The sequence below is a fragment of the Microtus oregoni genome, unplaced genomic scaffold (assembly GCF_018167655.1).
Source record: "Microtus oregoni isolate MIOR12 unplaced genomic scaffold, Mior012 000006F_ref0000085, whole genome shotgun sequence".
Classification (NCBI taxonomy): domain Eukaryota; kingdom Metazoa; phylum Chordata; class Mammalia; order Rodentia; family Cricetidae; genus Microtus; species Microtus oregoni.
The window spans coordinates 54,797,576-54,819,445 of NW_024543065.1; the positions used below are offsets into that span (position 1 = coordinate 54,797,576).

At 50.8% G+C, this 21,870-nt stretch overlaps 1 protein-coding gene across 1 annotated transcript; it reads right to left on the reverse strand.

Moving 5' to 3' along the window:
- Nucleotides 1-807: 807 nt before the first annotated feature.
- On the reverse strand, nt 808-14,915 carry LOC121450219 (cytochrome P450 2S1). Its single transcript, XM_041655062.1, has 9 exons — nt 14,669-14,915; nt 13,344-13,509; nt 10,190-10,339; nt 8,144-8,304; nt 7,886-8,065; nt 6,796-6,937; nt 4,814-5,001; nt 2,324-2,465; nt 808-2,136 (listed from the first exon to the last, which is right to left on the reverse strand). The coding sequence occupies exons 1-9, from the start codon at nt 14,843-14,845 to the stop codon at nt 1,940-1,942; spliced, it is 1,503 nt and encodes a 500-aa protein (XP_041510996.1). The 5' UTR covers nt 14,846-14,915; the 3' UTR covers nt 808-1,939.
- Between the last annotated feature and the right edge of the window lie 6,955 nt (nt 14,916-21,870).

Here is a 21,870-nt window from a genome sequence, read left to right on the forward strand (position 1 = left end):
AAAAGAAAGAAAGTAAACCAGGCTTATTTGAGGCCAGCCTGGCCTACAAAGAGAGTTCTAGGACAGCCAGGGTTGTTAAACAGAGAAATTCTGTCTTGAAAAACAAAAAATAAAAGTCAAAAAATAAATAAAAGGCATGTTCAATTATTTTCTAATATTTGCCTTAAAATCACCCTGAACAAGAGCAATAAGTAGAATAGACACAACAGGAAGTTAGTTTTGTTTGTTTGTTTGTTTGTTTTTGTTTTTTGAGACAGAGTTTCTGTCGAGGCTGGCCTCGAACTCACAGAGCTAGTTCCAGGACAGGCTCCAAAGCCACAGAGAAACCCTGTCTCGAAAAACCAAAAATAAATAAATAAATAAATAAATAAATAAATAAATAAAAATAAAAAAAATTAAGAAAAGTCATGGCCCTGTATATGTTAAGTGGGTGTCCTCCATTAGGCTACACCTCCAGCAGAGTTGATAATTATTTTTTTTTAATGAAGTAATGGGGAAAACAGGAGGGAAAGGAGGGTAAAAGAGCCAAGAGCAGGGCAACAGTCATGTCCTTAGTGCCTGTGTGTCCACATCTGCTTCCAGAGGCTAGATCTGTCATTGGCTGAAGACTTTCCAGCAATCCTGAAGCAGGACAAGCAGACAGCCTCAGCCCTGTCCCTCCCTTCCCCCCCACTCAGCTTCACATCTGGTGCTGATGTCAACAGTGAGGTGACCGTGTTTTTCAGCTCCCTCCCAGCCTCAGGGGAGGGGCGACTCCCCCATCCCCACCCCTTACTCAGAACACAAGCAGAGGGGGTCCAGTCCTGGGCCAGAAACAAACTTTTATTGCAAAACGGGGACTTCGAAGCCACAAAGAGGTCAGGTATGGCCTCTGTCCTGTTATGGGGGGGCAGAACCCATCCCCCCCCTTCCAGGGGACCGGCTAGGAAATGGTTGGATGGAGATTTAAAAATTTTTGTTTTTTGAGCAGTGCTGGGGATTGAATCGTAGGCGTCATGAATACTAGGCAAGTGCCCTGCTCCTGAGCTACATCTCCAGCCCCCGATGGGGACTTCGATGCCAAATAAAGTCAGGATGTGTTTGAGAGCAGAGCCCTGATTAAACTTGAGTACATAAACATGGCTGGGCAAGCTTCTCCTTGGGTTAGCTGGTCCTCATTTGTACAAGATCTCTGCGCACAATTACAGTCCAGGAAACATTTATATTTGGGAAAACTTGTTGCAGGGAGTGTGTTCAATGAACAAGGGCGTGGAGGTAGCCGGGAATAGTTTTGCCATCATGGTGTATCTCAGTAGGAAGAAATTCGGAAGAGCCAAGACATTGTCACATATGGTTCGGCTGGGTGGATAGCTGGCTGGTGGCCATAGGTGGAGGTACTCATGTGCCTGGATGGTGGTGAGGTCATCATGGGAGTAGACAGGGACATCGCTCTGGCTGGGACGTGACCCCAGCTGGGGCAGGCTGTTTTCTATGGCAGGGACCCAGCGACAGCGGTGACAGACAGGGAGGACATATGAATCCTGAACATGGCTGGGCTGTCTGTGTGGCTGTGTGGGTGGTAGCTGGGTTGGGATTGGAGCACAGGGAGCCGTGTCATGGATGGGCTTGGTGGGGAATCTAATAGGATGCGTGTGGGTTCAGAAGGCGTGTATGACATTTGTGTAGTCTGAAAGTCTATGCAGCCCCTTAGTGGTGCATTCCTGTAATTCCGGAGCTCAGGAATCTGAGGCAGGAGGATCACAAGTTTGAGACCTTCCTGTGCTACATAGCGAGACCCTGGTTCAGATAGCCTTCTCCAAAAAAAGCATATACATCAGTTGCCTTGTTGTGTAGGGGAGTGTGGTGCCTGGTCACATGGTGTGCAGTGTGGTGTAGCTCCTGAGACACCTGGTTCTCACACCCCCTTGAGGCGACCATCCCAGGTGGCTCCCACCCTTCTTCATCTGGACTGGTCACCCGTGGGCCAGAGCTGCAGCTGGAAGTCTGGGGGGATGTTGAAAAGTCCACTGACGGCTGGCTGCAGGCTCAAGTCACCTAGTGGGCACGGCGTCTCCAGGGAGAAGGCTTGGAGGATAGCGGTGAAGAAAAGCCAGAGCTCCGCCCGAGCTAGGCCTTCTCCCAGGCAGACTCGTTTACCTGGTGGTGGAGGGGGACCTGAGTCAGCTGTGCTCACATCTGAATCCACAGAGCTGGGGAGGACTGGGGCCTGAGTCAACAGGGACCCTGGGGTGCAGGAAAGCGCTGCCCCTACTGGCACTGACACCCACTGGTTATAAGCAATCTTTGGTTACCCCTTTGGTTACCCCTAAGGCCCAGTAGATACCTAAGGAGAAGGGCAGGAAGGCTTCGTGTTTCCTCAAATGGCCATCGGTGTCCAGGAAGCGGTCTGGGTGGAATTCTTCTGGGTTCTGGAAAACCTTGGGGTCATGCAGTACAGAGCCGATCAGGGGGAAGACTTCAGTGCCCTGGGGGACAAGATGAAAGTTCACACACTTGGTTTCCTAGATTGATACTTTTAATATAACTTACTTTAAAAAATAAAAATTTAAAACCAGATTTGTTTGTTTTGTTTTGTTTGAGACAGGATTTCTTTAGAAATCCTGGAACTAGCTGTCCTGGAACTAGCTCTTATAGACCAGGCTGACCTAGAACTCACAGAGATCCGCCTGCCTCTATCTCCCGAGTGCTGGGATAAAAGGTGTGTGCCAAAATCACCCAGGTCATTCATATATATATATATATATATATATATATATATATATATATTTAATTGAGCCAGGTGGTGGTGGCGCACACCTTTTACCACCACCTGGCTCAATTAAATATATATATATATATATATATATATATATATATATATATGAATGACCTGGGTGATTTTGGCACACACCTTTTATCCCAGCACTCGGGAGATAGAGGCAGGCGGATCTCTGTGAGTTCGAGGTCAGCCTGGTCTACTTACTGAGACCCTGTCTCAAACAAAAAAGCAAACAACCAAACCCAAACCTGCTGTCAGCATTTAAGTAAATGCCTCTGTGTCTCTCACTCTCTCTTTCCTCCCATTTACTCTTACTTTCTCTAAAGACAGGGGCTCACTATGTAACCCAGGCTAGCCTTCAACTTTTAGCAATTCTCCTGCCTTAGTTTCAGAGTGCTGGTATAACAGGCATTGCCACCACATTGGGATAGCCAAATCTTTCTTTGGACACTCATCCACACTGCTCATCCACACTGCCAAACGTGTGACAGTTGCACACGATGCCCCCCCTCCTGTCCACTTTCCTTGAATCTCTGGAAAGCAGGAAGGAGATAACAATACCCCCAATTTAAAGACAGGGAATCTGGATGTGGCAGCACATGTCTGTAATCTCAACACTCGGGAGGCTGAGACAGGAAGATGGCAAGTCTGCAAGTTCAAGGCCAGCCTGGCCTACTTCATAAGATCTTATTTCAAAAGAAAAAGAAAGAAAAAAAGGGCACATGTCTAGGGATGTAAGCGGTGGAACACTTGCCGAACATGTGAGAGGTGCTGGGTTCAACCCCTACTACCCCACGGCATGGATGGTAAAGATGAGAAAGCTAAGGCCTGGAGCTCAAACAGTAGCCGAAGGAAAGCCCTGGTCAGCCTAGCAGAGCGTGTTATTTTTACACTGTTTTGAAAACTTGGGAGTATGTTGTGATTCTGAGATTAAGCTGTGCTATCTGAAGTCACCTCTCTGGGGAATGTCTCCGAGAGGCAAAGGCAAGGGTGTGTGTGGGATGGTTGTCCATGAAGGCCACAGCCAGGCAGGGCTGCAGCCTCTTGGGCCAGACTAGAGCTTGTGTGTCCTTGGAGCTACCGTTCTCAACCTCCCTAACCCTGCGAAACCCTGCGACCCTTTACGGCAGTTCCTTATGTTGTGGAACTTACACAACTATTTCATTGCTACTTCATAACTGTAATGTTGCTGCTGTTATTAATCGTACATAATATTAGTATCTGATATGCAAGATATCTGATATGTGGCCCCTGTGAAAGGGTCATTCGACTCCCAGGTTGAGAACCACTGCCTTAGAGGGTGAAGGCAGGCCGGAGGAGTTCTTGGCTAAGCAGTCTGGCCCACGGGTTGTGAGCTGGGAAGCTGAAGCGAAAAGTGTCATTGGACTGTTGTTAAATAACAGACAGGCAGGTAGAAGTGGTTAAAGTTTAGGTCCTGGGTTCAAACCCTGTCTTCCTACTTGAGGGCTTGGTGTGTTCATACAGATGTTTTTTCGATGTGTAAAATGGGTGTGATAATTACACAGGATTGTTTTGGAAACAAAATAACTAAAAGAAAGCATCCAAAGCAACAGCTGGCACACCGCAAAGGGTATGTTTGATTCATGTTATTATGACATTGTGCCTGCCCTTTCTAAGGCCACAGGGCACCCACCCACCAACAGCTGGGTAGGAGTTCCACAAGCATTATCTTTCAAGTCCAAATGGATATTATTATTATCCCAAATTTATAAGAGGGGTATCTTGAGGCTCAGTGGATAAAGTAATTTGTTCAAGTTCCAGCTAAGAAAACAGCAGGGCTGAAAACAGATTTGGTTCTAGAAGGAGCCGCTGCCACTGTTATCGCAGGACTGAGGATATGTCGCCCCCTGGTGGCTGTATGTCTGAAGTGCTTTTCAGTTGGAGCCAGAGAGAAAGGGTGGTGGGGAGGATCCAGACAGACAGAGAAATCAGCATCGGGACTTTTCGACATCGCCCCAACTTCCAGCTGCAGCGCTGCCCCCCGGGTCTGTCCCCAGGGCAGAGATAACTGCTCTGGCTGTGCCATCCACCCACCTGCGGCAGAGTGTATCCGCGGAAGCAAGTGGTCCTCGTGAGGGTATGGGGCATTCCCATGGGCACGAGTGCCAGGAGCCGCTGCGCCTCGTGTAAAACTGCATCGGTGTAAGGGAGGCGAGCGCGATCGCTCAGACTCGGAGCCCTGCCGGGTCCCAGCTCCTGGATCAATTCTTCCCGAACTCGCTCTGCATGCAAGAGGAGGGTTGCGGGTCAAGGGCGGGATGGACACCCTGATTCTCCTGGAAGCCTCATCTTGTGCAGCGGTGGTTTGGGGGTGATACTGGCAGCACGCGCGGAGCAGAGCTAGGCCTGGGGTCTTGTTCGTCCTAACTAAATGCTGGGGTTACTGCTGTGCACGGCCACACCTGGATGGTGACTCCAACTGTGTGTGGTGGGGGTGGGCATGGGGTGGGGGCGCAAGCGCACAAGTGTGCTTGGGTGGAGAAGAGGGTGTCAGGTTCCTGCTGTAGCACTCTCCACCTTATTCCCTTGAGACAGAGTCTCTCACTGAACCTGGAGCTCGGCTGGCGGCCAGCAAGTCCCAGAGATTCTCCTGTCTCAGGTCCTCATCCCTTAGTGCTGGAGTTATAGTTAAGTACAGACATGCCATGCTTTTTACTGGTGGTGGGGATTTGAACTCAGGTCCTCACGCTTGTGCGGCAAGCGTTCTTACCCCCTGAGCCATCTCCCCAGCCCTGATTACAATTAATTATTTAATCTCCAGTTCTGATCCAATGTCTTGTGGAGCTTGGATCCATCTGTTTTTATGATCTTTGGCCCTTCCATGGTGACTTTAATATCTACCCCACCTCCCCCCGCCCCTTTCTCTATGTAGCCAAGGCTGGCATTCACTATGTAGAGAAGGCTAGCTGTGAACTTGTGGCAATCATTCTGCTTCAGGCTTTCTATGTGCTGGGATTACAGGCATGAGGCACTGTCCCTGTTCAACATCTCCTTTGAAATCAACTCCGTCTCCATTCTTCCTGTGCCTAGCTCAGTTTCCCAGCTAGAAACTCAAGTCTGCCCCTGGACAAGTCTGTCCTTCCTTCTTCTGCCCTCGTCCCTATGTCTCCATAGCCTCTTCTAGCCCCAGGTTTCTGTCCACACGATCCACTCTGTGTGTGTGTGTGTGTGTGTGTGTGTGTGTGTGTTTGTGTGTGTGTGTTGGAGGGGGTAGCTGGGAATAATACCTAGAGCCTCATGGATACTAGGCAATCACTCTACCCTTGAGCCATGCCCCCACCTCACCAGTGGATTTGAAGCAAGGGCTCTTGAGCCCCCATACCCCTCCCCAGAGATTCTAGGCAAGAGCTCTGCCACTGAGCTACATCTCCTACAGTTCATCCCGTCGTGGCAGCTGGATGATTTTCTAAAACACAGCTTTAAACGGAGTGTGGTCTTTCTCATCTATAAAACTCAGTTGAGCCAGGACGCTGAGTTAGAGGCCATCCTGGGCTATAACAGTGAGTAGCAGGCCAGCTTGGGCTATGGAGTAAGACCTTATCTCAAATAAAAATCAATCACTGAATAAATGCAAATGTAATTACGTCTTCCCTGCTCAAGGTCCTTCTGTGCACAGCTCCCCACAACTGGGGACAAGGCACATGATAAAGCTGACAAGATGTCACAGGTATATCGTGTTCCGCCTGCCACTGTTGCTCGCTCAGACCATGCTCAGAAGCTCTATCCCCACTTGGAGAACCCTAAACTCTGGGCTCATTTTCTTTTTTTTGGGGGGGTGGGCTCATTTTCATTTCCCTGCACAATCTGCCCATCACTTGGGTGTCTGAAACCTGGCTGGTGGGAACAGCTTCTCTTTTGGTTTTTTAAGACAGGGTTTGTCTGTAGCTTTGGAGCCTGTCCTGGAACTCTCTGTAAGAGCAGGCTGGCCACAAACTCAGAGATCTGCTTGCCTCTGCTTCCTGAGTGCTAGGATTAAAAGCATGTGCCACCACTGCCCGGCAGGAACTATTTCTTACTTTGCACCTGAGGGTATTTCATCAGGAGCAGGAGGGCATAGCGGATGGTGGCACCGACGGTCATTGTCCCAGCAAACAGCAGGTAGGTGACTGTCATCAGCAAGTTCTTCTCGGTGAATTCTGTGCCCGGCTCCTGTTTCTCCTGAGCAGTAAAAGAAATGTTTGGGACTAGTTGAGAAAGGAGGAACTGTTATTTGAGTCAGATAGATTCAGGATTTAATTTTTTTTTCTTTTTTAGATAGGGTTTCTCTGTGTAGCTTTGGAGCCTGTCCTGGAACTATCTTTTGTGGCCTTGAACTCAGAGATTTACCTGCTTCTGCCTCCAGCATGCTGGGATTAAAGGCATGTGCCACCACTGCCTGACAATCTTCTTTTTTTCTTTTGTGTGTGGGTTTGTGTGTGCCATGGCATGCACGTGAAGGTCGGAGGACAACTTGTCGGTTCTGTCCTTGCACTGTGCGGCTCCAAGGTAGTCAGGCTTGGTGTCAAACACCTTTACCCACTAAGACATGCCATCGTCCATTCCCCCTGCTTTGACAGGGTCATATGTAGCCCAGGCTGGCCTTAAGCTTGCTAAATAGCTGAAGATAATTTTCTGCCTCTATATCCCAGGTGCTGGTATGACAGGTGTGAATTACCATTCCTGGGTGACGTGACACTGGGAGTAGAACCCAGGGCTTCCTGCAGAGACATAAGGGTAGAGAAAGAGACCTGAAGGTTTAGCCCTTGGGAGGCAGAAGCAGAGGGATCTCTGCAAGTTTCAGGCCAGTCTGGGCTACAGAGTGAGTTCTGGGCCAGCCTGGGCTACAGAGTGAGTTCTGGGCCAGCCTGGGCTATAGAGTGAGTTCTGGGCCAGCCTGGGCTATACAGTAAGACATCTCACCAAAACTAAAAAGGAAAGAGATCAATGGAAATCCTCAGGATTTCCCGAAAAAAGCCCTGTAAAGCAGGTTAGACCGAAGAAGGGACAGTCTCTTCCCCCAGCAAAGTTAGCCATTCCCGGTCCCACCCTGAGTTCAGCCCAGGGATGAGGACTCAGCAGATGCTAAGTAAACAGACGATCAGGCAGGCCATAGCCAAGTTTCCACACCTGTGCCATCTTCAGCAGGAAGGCATCAACGACATCATGGGCAGGACCTGAAGTGCGGGTGCTTCCCTGGTGTCGCTGTACCTGCTGGACAGCGAAGGCAGCCAGGGTGCCCAGGTGGCGCTGCAGCTGCGTGTGTGGGCCCGGCAAGGGCTGCAGTAGCCAGGAGAACATCTCGTAAGCCTGTGGGTGCAGAAGGCAGTTTGTTCTCAGTGTGCTCGGTAGGAATCACTGAGGCTGGAGAAGACTTCGACCATTTACCTGGCCCCACGGGGAGCTGATCGCCAACAAGGTACCACTTGCTGCCTGGATCACAGCCTGGAACTCTTTATCTTCATAGGGCAAACGGATGCCAAAGATGAGGGAACAGACAACATTAGAGGTGGCCTGGGCCAGCAGCATGGAAGGGTTGAATGGTCGTCCTGGGAGTCATGGATGGCGGGGGTTGGGGGAGAGGGAGAGAGAAGACTGGATTAGCTGAAGACATGGGCACAAAGAGAGTTAGGGCTAGATGTGGTGACTCACACCTGTAACCCTGGCCTTTGACACATCGAGGCACGAGAATTGCTGGGAGTTCAAAGACAGCCAGGGCCACAGAGTAAGTTGTGCTTCAAGAAACAATAACAACAAAAGTTGATGCCCGTCTCTGGGTCATACATTTGTGGTCTTGACCAGCCAGGAGCAAATTAAGAATGGATGATGTTGCTGGGCGGTGGTGGCGCACGCCTTTAATCCCAGCACTCGGGAGGCAGAGGCAGGCGGATCTCTGTGAGTTCGAGGGCAGCCTGGTCTATGAGAGCTAGTTCCAGGACAGGAACCAAAAGCTACGGAGAAACCCTGTCTCGAAAAATCAAAAAAAAAAAAAAAAGAATGGATGATGTTGAGAAAGGCAGGAGTTTTGTTCAGAAGTGTGCCTGGTGCCCCAATGTGGAAAAGGTCGGCTAATGTAAGACTGGACCACATCTCCACGGTCTGTGTCTTACACAGAAGCCAACAGGAGCAAAGGTACCACCTGGGGAGGGTACCTGAGAGAACATGTGGGGAATGCCAAAAAAAGTACATCCTGGGAACAAAGCGATGGAATGGAGAAGGAGGAAGGGCAGACTTAATAGCTTATCAAAAACGATGGAATGGAGAAGGAGAGAGGGCAGACATAATAGCTTATCTTAAAAAGGCCACTAACGAGTAACTCCACTGTCTTGTTTATTACGTAACAAATGTCTCATGGCTTTCAATACGTACTATGAGTTAACTCAACAGCGCTTTTTGTTGGGCGGTCCTGATCCAAGTAAAGCTGGCTTGTACGTGGAAAGGTGGATGTGATCTTTCTGCATCAATACCCTCATGCTCTCCCTTTCTCGAGAGGAGATTGGACTAAATTAGTAATCTTCCATTCTCCACAAGGATGGGGCTGTCACCGCAGACCTACTGACGGGTTTTGTATTTTGATTTATGTAACTGGGCATATGAATGTGTTTAAACACGGGGAAAATTCTGTCACTGTCTCAGAAACAAGTTTCAGTTCGTGTTCACTGGCCCGTGACAGGCAATGGCTAACCGTCCGGAAGCAACTTGACAACACCGATTTAATTAGAATCCCCTATGTCCTTTCTTATTTTATGTGCACTGGTGTTTTGTATGTATGCATGTCTGTATGAGGGTGTCGGATCCCCTGAAACTGAAGTTACAGACAGTTGTGAGCTGCCATGTGGGTCTGGGAATTGAATCGGGGCCTCTGGAAGAACAACCAATGCTCTTAACTACTGAGCCATCTCTCCAGCTCTGGGTGCTGCCTTTTCTTGCTGAGAGGCACTTACTGTGGCTTATGTATATTGACAAATAAAGAGTATTTAACACACACACACCCAAGACCCCCAAAAGAAGACAAAGAACAAAAGGAGCCAGGTGTGGTAGCTGGCACCTGTAATCCCAGAACTTGGGGGTTGAGGTAGAAGGATTAGTCACCAGCTCCAGGCCAGCCTGGCCCTACTAGTGAAATTCCTCCATCTTAAACAAGACAAAGCAGGTAGGGGGTAAAGATGGAAGAAAGGAGCGAGGGGGAGGGAGAGAGAGAGAGGCTGGGCGAAGGCTGCCAATGTCCCAGGGACAGAGCCAGGGACAGAGAGAGCTGTTGTGGCACCCCCAGGTATGGAAGGATTCAGTCAGTGTGGAGGTGAGCAACCCCCTCCCGCCTGCCCCCCCATCAGATTCACCCCCCTTTTCTCCCTCTCCCCCCCCCCCCGGGAACAATGGAGATGGTTCCTCTTCTTCTTGGCTGGAAGCATTTGCTGGCCCCTCCCTGCTGACCTTCTGTCTTCTGGAAGGCCTCCACCAGGTTCTGCACCTCTGCTTGGATCAGCTCCTCGCCTTCTCTCTTGCCCATGCCCAGGTCCCGTAGTGTGAGTAGGGTGAACTTCCTCAGCTGTTTCCACCGCTCCCCATTGGCAAAGAAAACCCCTGCACAGAAGGCTGGATTCGAGAAGGAACTGGCTCCTTCCTCCCAGTGAGATGTTCCCAGGGCTCTGCCCTGAATCTGTACCAGCCTGGCAGGTGTGTGTGTGTCTGTGTGTTCTGTGTGTGTATGCATGTGTGTGTATGTGTGTGCCGAGAACTCAATAGGTGCTCCATAGGTGCATAAATGAATTAGATTTTTATCCTTTGAGCTTAAACCAGAGGAGACAGTCTCTTGAATGGGTGGCTACCCCTCCCCCATCACCTTTTCATCTCTCCTTGTCCCATCTGCCCATCCCAGCACATGGGGCAGATGAGGCCATGGTGAGAAATGAAGGTTGGAAATATGCTGTCTTCTCCTTTACCCACGACACCCATTCAGCACAGACCTCCCATTCTGAGCTCAGTGCTATGACTCTTGTTGAAGGCTGGCTTGTAGTGGCAGTTGGAAGCTGTCCTTGGCCCCCTCATGTCTGAAACTAGCTTGCAAACCGTTCCCCTCCCCACCTCAGCCCCACCATCCACTCGCTGAACAGAGCCTTAGGCCTCTCCGGCTCTTGTTTCTTCCAAATAGCATCTCTCGCTATGCTTAGCCTTTGCCCTGGTCCAGCTCAGCTCCTTCTTGGGCTTCCAGCCTTCAGTTTTACTCACTTTGCAGTCTTTCCCTGTTGGAAAGGCACAGCCCTCAGAAAACCAGAAGCCCAGCCGCTCTGGTGTGACTCACAGGCTTGCAAGGTGGCCAGAGTCACGCTGACTTTTAGCTTTATTAATCATCTACTACAACATCTCTCATTTCCTCAAAGCATCATGATCGCTCACCTCGACCTGGGCCCTTGCTGTTTTCTCTGTCTGTATCATGCTCATGGCCCTCCAACATTTTAGGGGCTCTTGACCATGAACCTAGGGCATTGCACATGATAATCTCTCTACCAGTGAGTCATGTCCCACCCAGCCCCTCACTGGGGGATTCTAGGCAGGAGCTCTACCACTGAGCCACACCCCTGCCCCTCACTGGGGGATTCTAGCCAGGGGCTCTACCACTGAGCCACACCCAGCCCCTCACTGGGGGACTCTGAGAGGACCCTACCACTTAAATACATCTTTAGCTGCAGCTTATCCTTTTATTTATTTTAAAAGATTTACTTTGTCAGGTGGTGGTGGACACCTTTAATCCCAGCACTCAAGCAGAGGTAGGTGGATCTCTGTAGTTCAAGGTTAGCCTGGTCTACAGAGCTAGTTTCTGGACAGTAAAAAAAATCCGGTCTCAAAAAAAATTTACTTAACTTTATTCTTTATTTGTATGTTCATGTGTGTTCAAGTGCCTGGAGAGGCTGGAGAAGAGGCTGTCAGGGCCTCTGAAGTTGGAATACAGGCTGTTGCGAGCTGCCTGATATGGGTGCTGGGAACAAAATTCTCTAAGAGCAGCAAGTGTTCTTAACTGCTGAGCCATCTCTCCAGACCCCATTCTTTCACTTTTAATTGTCTATGATTTTTTTTTGAGAGGGTCTTTCTATATAGCCCAGGCTGGACTGAATTCCTAGCAATTCTCCTGACTCAGCCTATCACGTACTTGAATTAAAGAGTAACGGCTCTCAGCTGCTTCACTGTGCTTGGTGAACTCCATCCTTTGTGTTTCAACCCAGACGGCACCTCTCTGAGAGGCCTGCCTCCAGCCCTGCCCCACTCCAGTTCAGCCCCCCCCCCCCCCCCATCCTGCTCTCAAAGCCCTCACAGTGAGAAGACACTGCATCCGCCTTGGTCAGCTCTGTTTTCTCAGTACCTAGGACAGGGACACGCACTGGGAGTCCGTGGGCTGAAGGAATGTGTCCTCCTCTGTGTGTGAGCACAGGCATGTCCTGCATGGGACACAACTTCCCTTCCTCAGCGTGGGCATCCCACAGCGAACAGGCTGGGTCAGAGCCTGCCTGTGGATTCCTAGAATCCTAGCTATCCCCCCATGCTAGCTTGCCCCTCCCATACTGGCCAGTTCCTCTCCGTGTGGTTACTGTCTGATTGATGACAGGTCTGTCTGGATGTTCTAGGGGAAGTAGGCAGCGCTAGCTTAGTCACTACCATGCTGCCAGGCTCTTCTGTGCTCAGGGCTGTGCAATACTACATATTCTGTCTGAACATGAAGAATTATTTCTACATTTAGGGCCCCCTAGCCTCTTCTTTTTCTTTTGGTTTGGGCATGGAAGTTGTGGCCTTACACAAACCAGGAGGAAGACATGCCTCCCCTGCCCCCCAGGCCTTCATTGGTGAAGTCTAGGCAAATACTGCTGAGCCCCAGCCTCGCTGGGGGATTCTTGGCAGGGGCTCTACCACTGAGTCACACCCCAGCCCCTCACTGGGGGATTCTAGGCAGGGGCTCTAGCACTGAGCCATACCCTAGCCCCTCACTGGGGGATTCTAGGCAGGAGCTCTACCACTGAGCCACATCCCCAGCCCCTCACTGGGGGATTCTAGGCAGGGGCTCTACCACTGAGCCTCATCCCCAGCCCCTCACTGGGGGATTCTAGGCAGGGGCTCTACCACTGAGCCTCATCCCCAGCCCCTCACTGGGGGATTCTAGGCAGGGGCTCTACCACTGAGCCTCACCCCCAGCCCCTTACTGAGGGATTCTAGACAAGTAGTCTCTACAGAACATGACCTGTGACCATCACTGTGGGTTTTGTGCATGTCCTGCCACGGAACTATATATCCTTAGTTCTGGTTTTTAGAGGACGGGGGTCACACTGTCTTATGCTAAGTAGCCCAAGCTGGCCTTGAACTCACTATGTATCCCAGGTTGGCCTGCCTATCAGTTCACAGACCACGGAGTAGTGATTACTATCATTGTAGGCTGCAAGCCCAGTTTCCACCGGATCCTCAGTGCAACCCTAAATGATAGTCACCACTATCATCCCCTTTCATAGAGAAAGAAAGCCAGGCACCAGTCACCTGCAAAGCTAACCTCCACACCTGTAAGCTGGGCAGGACCCAGCAGCCCCCATTTGCTCTCATGACTCACCATGACCATCAAAAGTCTTGTCCAGCGTTGCCAACGTTCCTCGCCCGCTGAATTCCTCAGCCTGACCTCCCAGGGCCTCTCTTACGGCATCATGGCCAACCAGGACCACCACGCGGCGCCAGGGCCCCAGGTGTACAGTGAACACAGGCCCATACTTCTTACTTAGCTGGGGGCAGAAAGGGAGAAGAGGGTGGTGACTGGCCCCAGGGAGCTGCTTCTGCCAGGCAGGCTGCATTAGTTCCAAGCCCTGTCCTCATGTGGTCTGGCTTTTGCCCCCTATACCAGGAACTGGTTCCCTTGCCACCCCAAGCAAAAATACCTGTTTGGGAAGTTGTTCTTTTTCTTGCATGGGAGTGTAGCGTAGGTTCTTCTTAAACACATCCTATGCCTTCCCTCTCACTTCCAGGCTCTAACCTCTGATCTTGGGGCCATCCACAATCAGCTTCCGTTTCCACCCCTTTCCCCAGTACCCAGCTACCAAGTTCAACCTCTGCTAAACCCTAAATCCCACAGTAGTTTCAGTGGAACATGCGTCCCATCTCTCCCTTAGACGCCCACCCCCTTTTTCTGTCCTTAAATGTCCCTCAGAATATTTTTGAATGGAATGCTTCATCCCCCACTACCCCAGGCAGGTTGGGACTGCCTCCCTATCCTCCCACCCGGTGGCAGGAACTCCCAGCTCCCTCCTAGCTGAGCTACACCCATCCTCCCACTCCGGGAGTCTCTGAGGCAGATTCCTTTAGCCCAGGATGCTCTCTGCTCAGCCCCCTCCAGCCTCCACAGGCTTCCAGATGTTTCCCTCCCAACAGGGGTACTGGGCACAAACTCGTCCACTACCATCCTTGCCTTAGAGAGTGCCTGCTTTACAGTTTTGGTTCCAGCTCACTACCTTCCCAGTATTCTGTGGGTTCTTGAGACCTGGGACCCCTGCCCCTCTGGGCCCCAGTCCCATTTCTTTCTAGATCTCTATGAGCTGTGTTCCCCCCACCTCTAGTCTCCTTCCCAGGACATTCCGTCCCCCCCCCCTTTTTTTTAGCACAGAACTACCTGCCCCTGCCCCTTCAGGGATCACTTTCCCCCTTGGTCCTGCCTCCAGGACTGCGTGAGCTCTGTCCTTCTCAACCTGGGCACCCTCCCTGGCTCACCCTCCAGTTCGCTCATTCATAGTCCCTTTGCCCCGAAGACAGCAGCCTCTACCTTTTTCCTAAGAAAGCCCAAGACTCTTGCAGAGCCCAGGCACTCAGGAGATCTCCACCACCACCCGCCCCCCCCCCCCCCCCCCCGCGCTCCCCCTCTCGGGTTAGGATGTTCCCACGTCCCCTCACCCGCAAGAGCCCGGAGTACAGCGCCCCGGGACGCAGCTGCAGGAGGTTCCCCAGCAGCGGCAGCGGGGTGGGCCCCGGAGGTAGATAGCCTCGGGCTGGTGTCCTGGGCAGTGCCAGCGCCAGCAGCAACAGCAGCAGCAACACCAGCAGTAGTGCCCAGGTGCTGGTTGCCTCCATCTCTGCAGGTCGACTTGGTCTCCACCTCCTAGATCCGCCGGGCCAGTTAGGGGCGGGAACGGGGCGGCTCCCTCCTCAACGAAATCAGGCGGAGGGGGGGGAAGGGGGGCGGGGGGCGGGGCAGCCTCCTGCAAGGCGTCACTCCCCGCACCCGAATGTCTCCGGCCCGCAGACCCTAGAAGTCCCACGCCAACGCACAAACGGATCTCCCAGGTCATCTAGATTTTCCTGGGGTTCAGAGGGCGGAGTCAATGACTTGGGCTCCAGGTAGGGCGTAGTAAGCAAACAAGAGGAACCTGGGAGCAGGAGACTTTGGCTGCCTGCAGGGGCCACACCTCGTGGGGCGGTGACCCTGCTTGGTTCTTCCTGGATCCTGCCTCCTCTGGCTTATCTTGGTATCTTGGTGTGCGTGCTTGCGTGCAAGTGTGGTGTCTTGGAGGCAGTTTCCTCCCGCATCCTACCTTCACTAACTAGGAGGGATTTGACATTCTGTTGTCCCTAGATTACAAGGTTCCATGACATAGTTATTCGACCTAGGTCAGTCTAGATTTGTTGAACCATTCTTTTATTTTGTTTTGAAACCCGGTCATAGGTTGCCCACGCTGCCCTAGAACTCAGTGAGTAACTAAGGATGACCTTGAACATCTTAATTCTCCCGCCTCCACTGCTGAGGTGGGATTAAAGGCTTGATCCATCAAGCCTGGTTTGTAGACTTTTTTTAAAAATTAGTTTTTGAATGTGTATATGTGTATTTGTGTCTCTGTGTGTGTGTTCATGTGTATGCTGGTGCTTATTCCTACATGGGTATTCACAGGCATTGACATCCCACAATTCCTATCAACTGTATTTATTTAGGCAGGTTCTCTGAAATCCCTCCTCTAGCTGGCCAACTTGCTCCAGGGGTCTCCTGACTTCGGTTCAAAAGTTCTATAAACTGGAGCCTATAAACTCCAGTCCTCGTATGGAAGTGCTTATCCACTCTGCCACCTCCCGGCCCTAATTTCCTTCTTATTAGCATATGCTAATGATACCTGTGATGAGTTTCGTTCTGGCATTTTTCTACACCACACACAATGTATTTTTATCCTATTCAACCTGTTACCCTCTCTTGTTCCACTCCCTCGGAGTCCCCTTCCTCTTTCTACCTAGTCCCCTTTTCTGCTTTTGGTTAGTGGATTTGGATGACCTGATGAGCTCCATCAGGGTTGCTTACGGGGTCTTAGCTGAGAGGTTGTTTACGGGAGCATAGACTCCTGATTCTGAGGCCACACCATTGAAGAGACTCTCTCCCTCTTCCAGGGACCATCTTAGGGCCCCGGGAGTCCTTCTCTCCTAACTCCATTCTCTCATTGATTCACTTAGAGCAATGGTTCACAACCTTCTTAATGCTGCAACCCTTTAGTTCAATTCCTCATGTTGTGGTGAGTCCCCCAAGTTTAAGATTATTTTCCTTGCTACTGTGAATCATAATGTTAATATCTGATAGTGGCGACCCATGGGTCGAGACCCACCGACTTAGCATAGCTTGCATACCTGTTGGTGTCCAACAGGCGTCTTGAATACACAGCTCTTGTACTGTGCCCCTTAGTAGAGCTGCTTGCCCGGATTTAACAGCTACTATATATTTGCATACAGTCTGAAACAGGGCATTTAATAGGTATCATTTTTTTTCAGTGCTGGGAATAGAATCCAGGGTCTTGTGTGAGCTAGACAAGTGCTCTACCACTGAGCCACAAACCCAGCCCCTCTCTGTGAGGAAGCTTTGATGTGGGATTGCCCTCTGTGTGCTGTGAATACCGCTGGTGATAAAAACTGCTTTGGCCTATAGCAAGGGCAGAACTTAGGTAGGTGGGGGGAAACTAAGCTGAATGCTGGGAGAAAGGAGGCAGAGTCAGAGAGAAGCCATGAAGCCCCACCAGAGAGACAATGGAACTTTACCTGGTAATCCACAGCCATGTGGTGACACACAGATGAATAGAAATGGGTTAAATTAATATGTAAGAGCTAGCCAATAAGAAGCTAGAGCTAACAGGCCAAACAGTATTGCAAATAATATGGTTTCTGTGTGATTATTTCTGGAGTCTGGATGGCCGGGAAATGAACACGCAGATTCCTACAACAAAGCTCTTACGAAACAAGATTTTGTTCTCCATTTGAGGATGTACTGTAAGCAACCTAGAGGAGGGCTGGGTTCTTCATTTCCATGTACAAATGAGGATGAGATCAAAGAATCTGGAAGTACAAAGGCTTGAGAGGGTTAAGGCAGTATCAGACATTAGACAGCTGCTGGGTTAGTTTGCTGCAGGATCCCTAGCCCTGCCTGGCGCACACACACACACACACACACACACACACACACACACACCTGCTGCACCAAAGATTGAGTAGGAGATAGGACATGGACTCTAGGGGTGTGGGGTGCCTCTTGTAGGGCAAGACTTTAGAAAAAATACTGTGTTTTATTTCTGTGCTAGGAAAGCACTATGAACTGATGCTTCCCGGAAGAAGCCGTATCTGGGTGAAGATCCTGCAGGCGGACGGCTGGACTACAATTTCAGATTGCGAAGAGACAGAATGTTGTGCGGTGTGAATCAGAATGACACCGGGCTATCTTTAGTTCCACTTAACAGCCGCTTACTAGCGCCACATCGGAGTTCACATCTCTGTGCCTAGTAGGTATAACTCTTGGAAGCTCTTAAACGCAGCAGACACAGGCTCCCACTACCCGGAGCTTAGAGTGTTAGGAGATGGCATCTGAAGCCTATAAAGCTCTGCCTTATATTTGGTAAATGCGGTAGTTTATGGCTTTCTTTTATTTTGTGACTATAAAAAGTTCATGGTCTCCTCCTCCACAGTGGAAGAGGCCATTAGGAACAGCCTGGATCCTTGTTTCCAGCCATGGGACAGAAGTTCTTAAGACACTGAATTAAAGATACCCAACTCTAGGACATTTGTCTTATGGGAGCAGCCGAAGAACAGGGCATAGAAGACTAGGGCAAGATAGAAGAGGCTGACATGGCCTCATCTGTGAGCATCTGACATGGACAGCAGCAGCACCTGGAGCTTTCTAAGCAAAAGGTGCTGGTTAGCACCTGGTCCCCAGTCAACACTAGGATTCGTTCCTATCTCCCCCAGGGTCTACACTTAAGAAGAGCCAAAGGGCACAGGAGGAAACAAAGTTATCAGGATGATCACTGGGCCAGATGCTCTTCCTAGTGCAAAATCAGGAGGGTAAAGTAGAAAGCCATTACTAGAAAGAGTAATGGGGATGGCTCGTCCACTCCTGTTGTCTCTCCCTGATTGTCTAAACCCCGCTTTTCAGAGTCACTGTCACAATGGTTTGCAAAAAGGCTGATCCTTCACTTGGCTGCTCCATGTAGGGATCCTGCGGTGCTTAACCCTGCCACAGTGGCCGCCTCAGCTCAGAGCTCCCGGTGTCCAACACTGGGGGAGGATGGAAGTGAAGAAGAGTAGTTGCTAGTGTGGCCCCTGTTACTAGCCTGGCTGGCTGGCTACAGGAGCTGAAGGGGCTGAATGGCTTGGTAAACTGTGCAGGGACTTGCAGGCAGCCAGGAGTTGTTGCTGTTTGTGCAAAGTTACCACCTCCTGGACCACCTCCATTAGAGGAGAGGGAGCACTGATCCTGTCTTGGGCCCCAAACAGAGCCAGGACCAAACCTCCTCATCCTTCCCCATGAAGGGAGCTCAGTTCCCCATGGAGAGCTCTCCCCTCCTCCAGGCTGAAGATGAAGATCACAGCATCCGTCCAGCCTGAGAGCGTGGCATCAGGCGCTCCCGCTTCCTCTCTGATCAGCACCAGGTAAGTTTGCCCGTCCACCAGCATCTTCGTCTTGTACTGCTCACTTCTCCAGCACCTGTTCCAAGCTAGCCTCACGTTTCAGAGTCTTGAAAGGCTTGGGAGCCAGTGGAGGAGGGGCCACCTCGAGCCTTCTGCTGCAGGTGCCAGGATGTGGGGAGGATGAGCCTGGGACTCTGCCTCCCTTCTAGTCCTCAGGTTTGGGGACCCCCCCCCAGTTCGGGCTGCTGAGTAGAGGACATTGGAAGGGAGAGGAGGCACTCCCCACCCTGGTTTGGAGTCTGGACTCAATCCCCTAGAGAGCGGCGGGGTGGGGGTGGGGTCCAGAGAGACAATCCTCCCCCTCCACCTCACGTAGTCATCATCACCCTCCTAGGCCTTGAAGCCCAGGTTATCGTGGCTCGGGGCCTTTCCGGAGCAAGATGAGAATGAAGGGGATGGGGAAGTCAAAGTGGCCAGGCAGCTGCCTGCCAGGCCGCCGCCCACCCCTGCGCCTCTCACAGCCAGCCGCCCTGGGGCGGGTAAATGCTTCATATCCCTGGCTGCACGCGGTTGGAGTTCTGCGCCCTCGGCCACAGGAGCCATGTTCTTTTCTTCCCAGGGTCAACCGCCTGTGCAGCCCAGCACCGGGCTGCCTGTAGTTCTGCGGGCAGAGCACTCAGAGACAGCGCAACAAAAGTATGAAAAGTATGAGGATGATGCCCGCTACCAGGCCAAATGCAGCCGGCCACCCTGTACAAGGCTATGTCACCTGAGCTTGTGTTCCACTTGGTCCCTTAGGTCCTGCCTCCTAAAGGCCAGCAGGCCAAGATTCAGGTGGGAGCATGTTGGCCTTCTCACAGCACTGGCTGAGGGCAGGATTTTGTTTAAAAGAGGACTGCCCCATCTTTAACGGGGGTACACTCACCCGCAGACTGATTGGCTTATCAGCGAGTCTTCTGTTCTGTTCCTCACACGGGGCACCCAGGTTCTCTGGCAGTAAGAGCAGGGGAAGAGCCGGACCCACCAGCCTCTCCCTGTGGCTGAGCAGGATGTTGAGTGTCAAACAACCCAGCCCTCGCCCCTGACCATGGGAGAGAAACACAGCCACTGAGTCAGGAGTCTGTTGAAGCAGGATCTCGTTTAATTGCATCAGGCAGGAACTTATATAGGCTGAGATAGGCGGTGGGAAGCCTGGGATGGCAGAGTAAGGAACAAGGGCCATTAATATTCTGCGGTGGCTGGGCAGAAGCAGGCCTAGGTCAGGTAGTCAGAGGCGGGTCTCCAAAATTGAGCTAGGCTCAAGAAGTTACACTAGGTCTCACCAAACTCAAGTTAGGCTTAGGAAGGTACACTGGGCCTCATGCCCAGGCCTCATGAGGCCCAACAATATTTGGCTTAGAAGAAATATCTCTTATTCCCCTTGGACCAAGAACTGTGACGCAGGACCTCAGAGACAATCCATTTTCACTCAAATGGTCATCTGGATTGGCATCAGGTACCGGGAAGAGCTGTTACCAACCATGCTACCTGTCTGAGTGGATAATGGTGATTTGTTCCAGGAACCTGCACCCCTCCCACACCACCTTTTCTTTCGGTTGATGGTCTGTTGGTTTATTCTAAGCTGGCTGTTATGTTGGACATTCTATTATTGTTTCAATAACATTCTTTTTTCTTTCTTTTCTTTTCCTTTTTTTGGTTTCTCGAGACAGGGTTTCTCTGTGTCACACCCCTAGCTGTCCTGGAACTAGCTCTTGTAGACCAGGCTGGCTTCGAACTCACAGAGATCCGCCTGCCTCTGCCTCCCGAGTGCTAGGATTAAAGGCATGTGCCACCACCACCTGGCTTCCAAACATTCTTTTAGACATTTGTTGCTAGCGTTGGGCCTTTCTTCTCCTGCCATTCCTCCAACATTACCTTTGTTTTCCTGTCGCTCCCTCATCTTCATTGCAGCCTTGCCCCATCTGTTTTGGAAATTCTGAGGGCTGGTTGCGAAGATGCTGACGATAAGAGGCCCTGAGTTCCTTCTAACCCAGCAGGTGAAGATGTCAGAAGAAACTCCCTGGGACATGTGGTAGCCTCTTTCTGAGCCCCCCCCCCCCCCCCCCCCCGCCACCAAATCCCATACCTTTGTCAAAATGGCTCAGCAGGTAAAGGTGCTTGCTGCCAAGCCTGATGTCCTGAGTTCAGTCCTGGGGATGCCAAGGTGGAAGAGAGACCTGACTCTTGCAATTTATTCTTTCACCTCCACACAATGGCCTGATGTGTGTGTTCTGTCCCCAATATAAATAAATGTAAAAATATATAAATAAGAAACTAAACAAAATACCTTGTTCCTGGGCCAGAAGTTCCTCTTTTGGCTCACCTAGAAAGGCACACATAAGAGGTGACACCCAGTGCCTGGGGTCCCTTCACATTGTCATAAATGCACAGTGTGAACATCAGACCGTGTGGGCAGAACTGACCCTGGGGTGAAACCTGAATGAACTACTCCTGTGAGCGACAAATAAGTCCAAAGCATAACTCTCCAGCTGACACGGGAGAAATGGCCATCAAAATTGGACGCAGAAGCACAATGACAAGATGCCCACCAACCACACAGCACTTGGGAGGCGAGAAGACCAAAGTTCAAGGAAACCCTTGAACAGGGTGTGCAAGGCCAGTCTGGGGGCTGCTTGAGACCCTGTCTCAAAAACCAAAATGGAACAGAAGAAAAAAATCTAAGGAAGGAGAAAGCATTCAAGATAACTCCCCTCTGGTATACCAGGTGGTTTAGTTTGATAATTAGGGTAACTTGCAATCATTTGGGAAAATGTGGAGACTGAACTAAAGGTCACCGGACTTTATGCTTTCCTCGATAAGGGAGTGTTTGATTTCCCTGTGGCCAAGTCAGAGTCGTAGGTAGTAAAGCGAGAGAAGGTGAGTTGGGACCTGCTTTAGCTGGAATTAGAAACGAAATGATAAAATTGTACAAGAATCTGATGGAGTTCAGAACATAGAAGATGGTTACTCAGGGCAGGGGTGCCCTCCAGTCACGTGCTCAGTCATAAGCCAAAAATGTCTTTGGTTCTGTCCTGGCTAGAGGCTGGTAGTGTCTGGTGCTGTGCTCCCTGGTCTGGTTCCTAAAGATTTTAGGGTTACTTCTTCAGAAATGGGAAATGGTGGGACCAGGCAGCAGAAACATGCCAGACAGGGCTGGGACCCCAGGGCAGCCATTCCTTGGCTGTCTT

Coding starts and splice junctions, on each gene's coding strand:
- LOC121450219 (XM_041655062.1), bottom strand. CDS start 14,845: ATGGAGGCAACCAGCACCTGGGCACTACTGCTGGTGTTGCTGCTGCTG. Junction 10,340..13,343: donor CAAGACTTTTGATGGTCATG/GTGAGTCATGAG, acceptor CCTTCTGTGCAG/GGGTTTTCTTTGCCAATGGG. Junction 8,305..10,189: donor GGCCTTCCAGAAGACAGAAG/GTCAGCAGGGAG, acceptor CATGACTCCCAG/GACGACCATTCAACCCTTCC.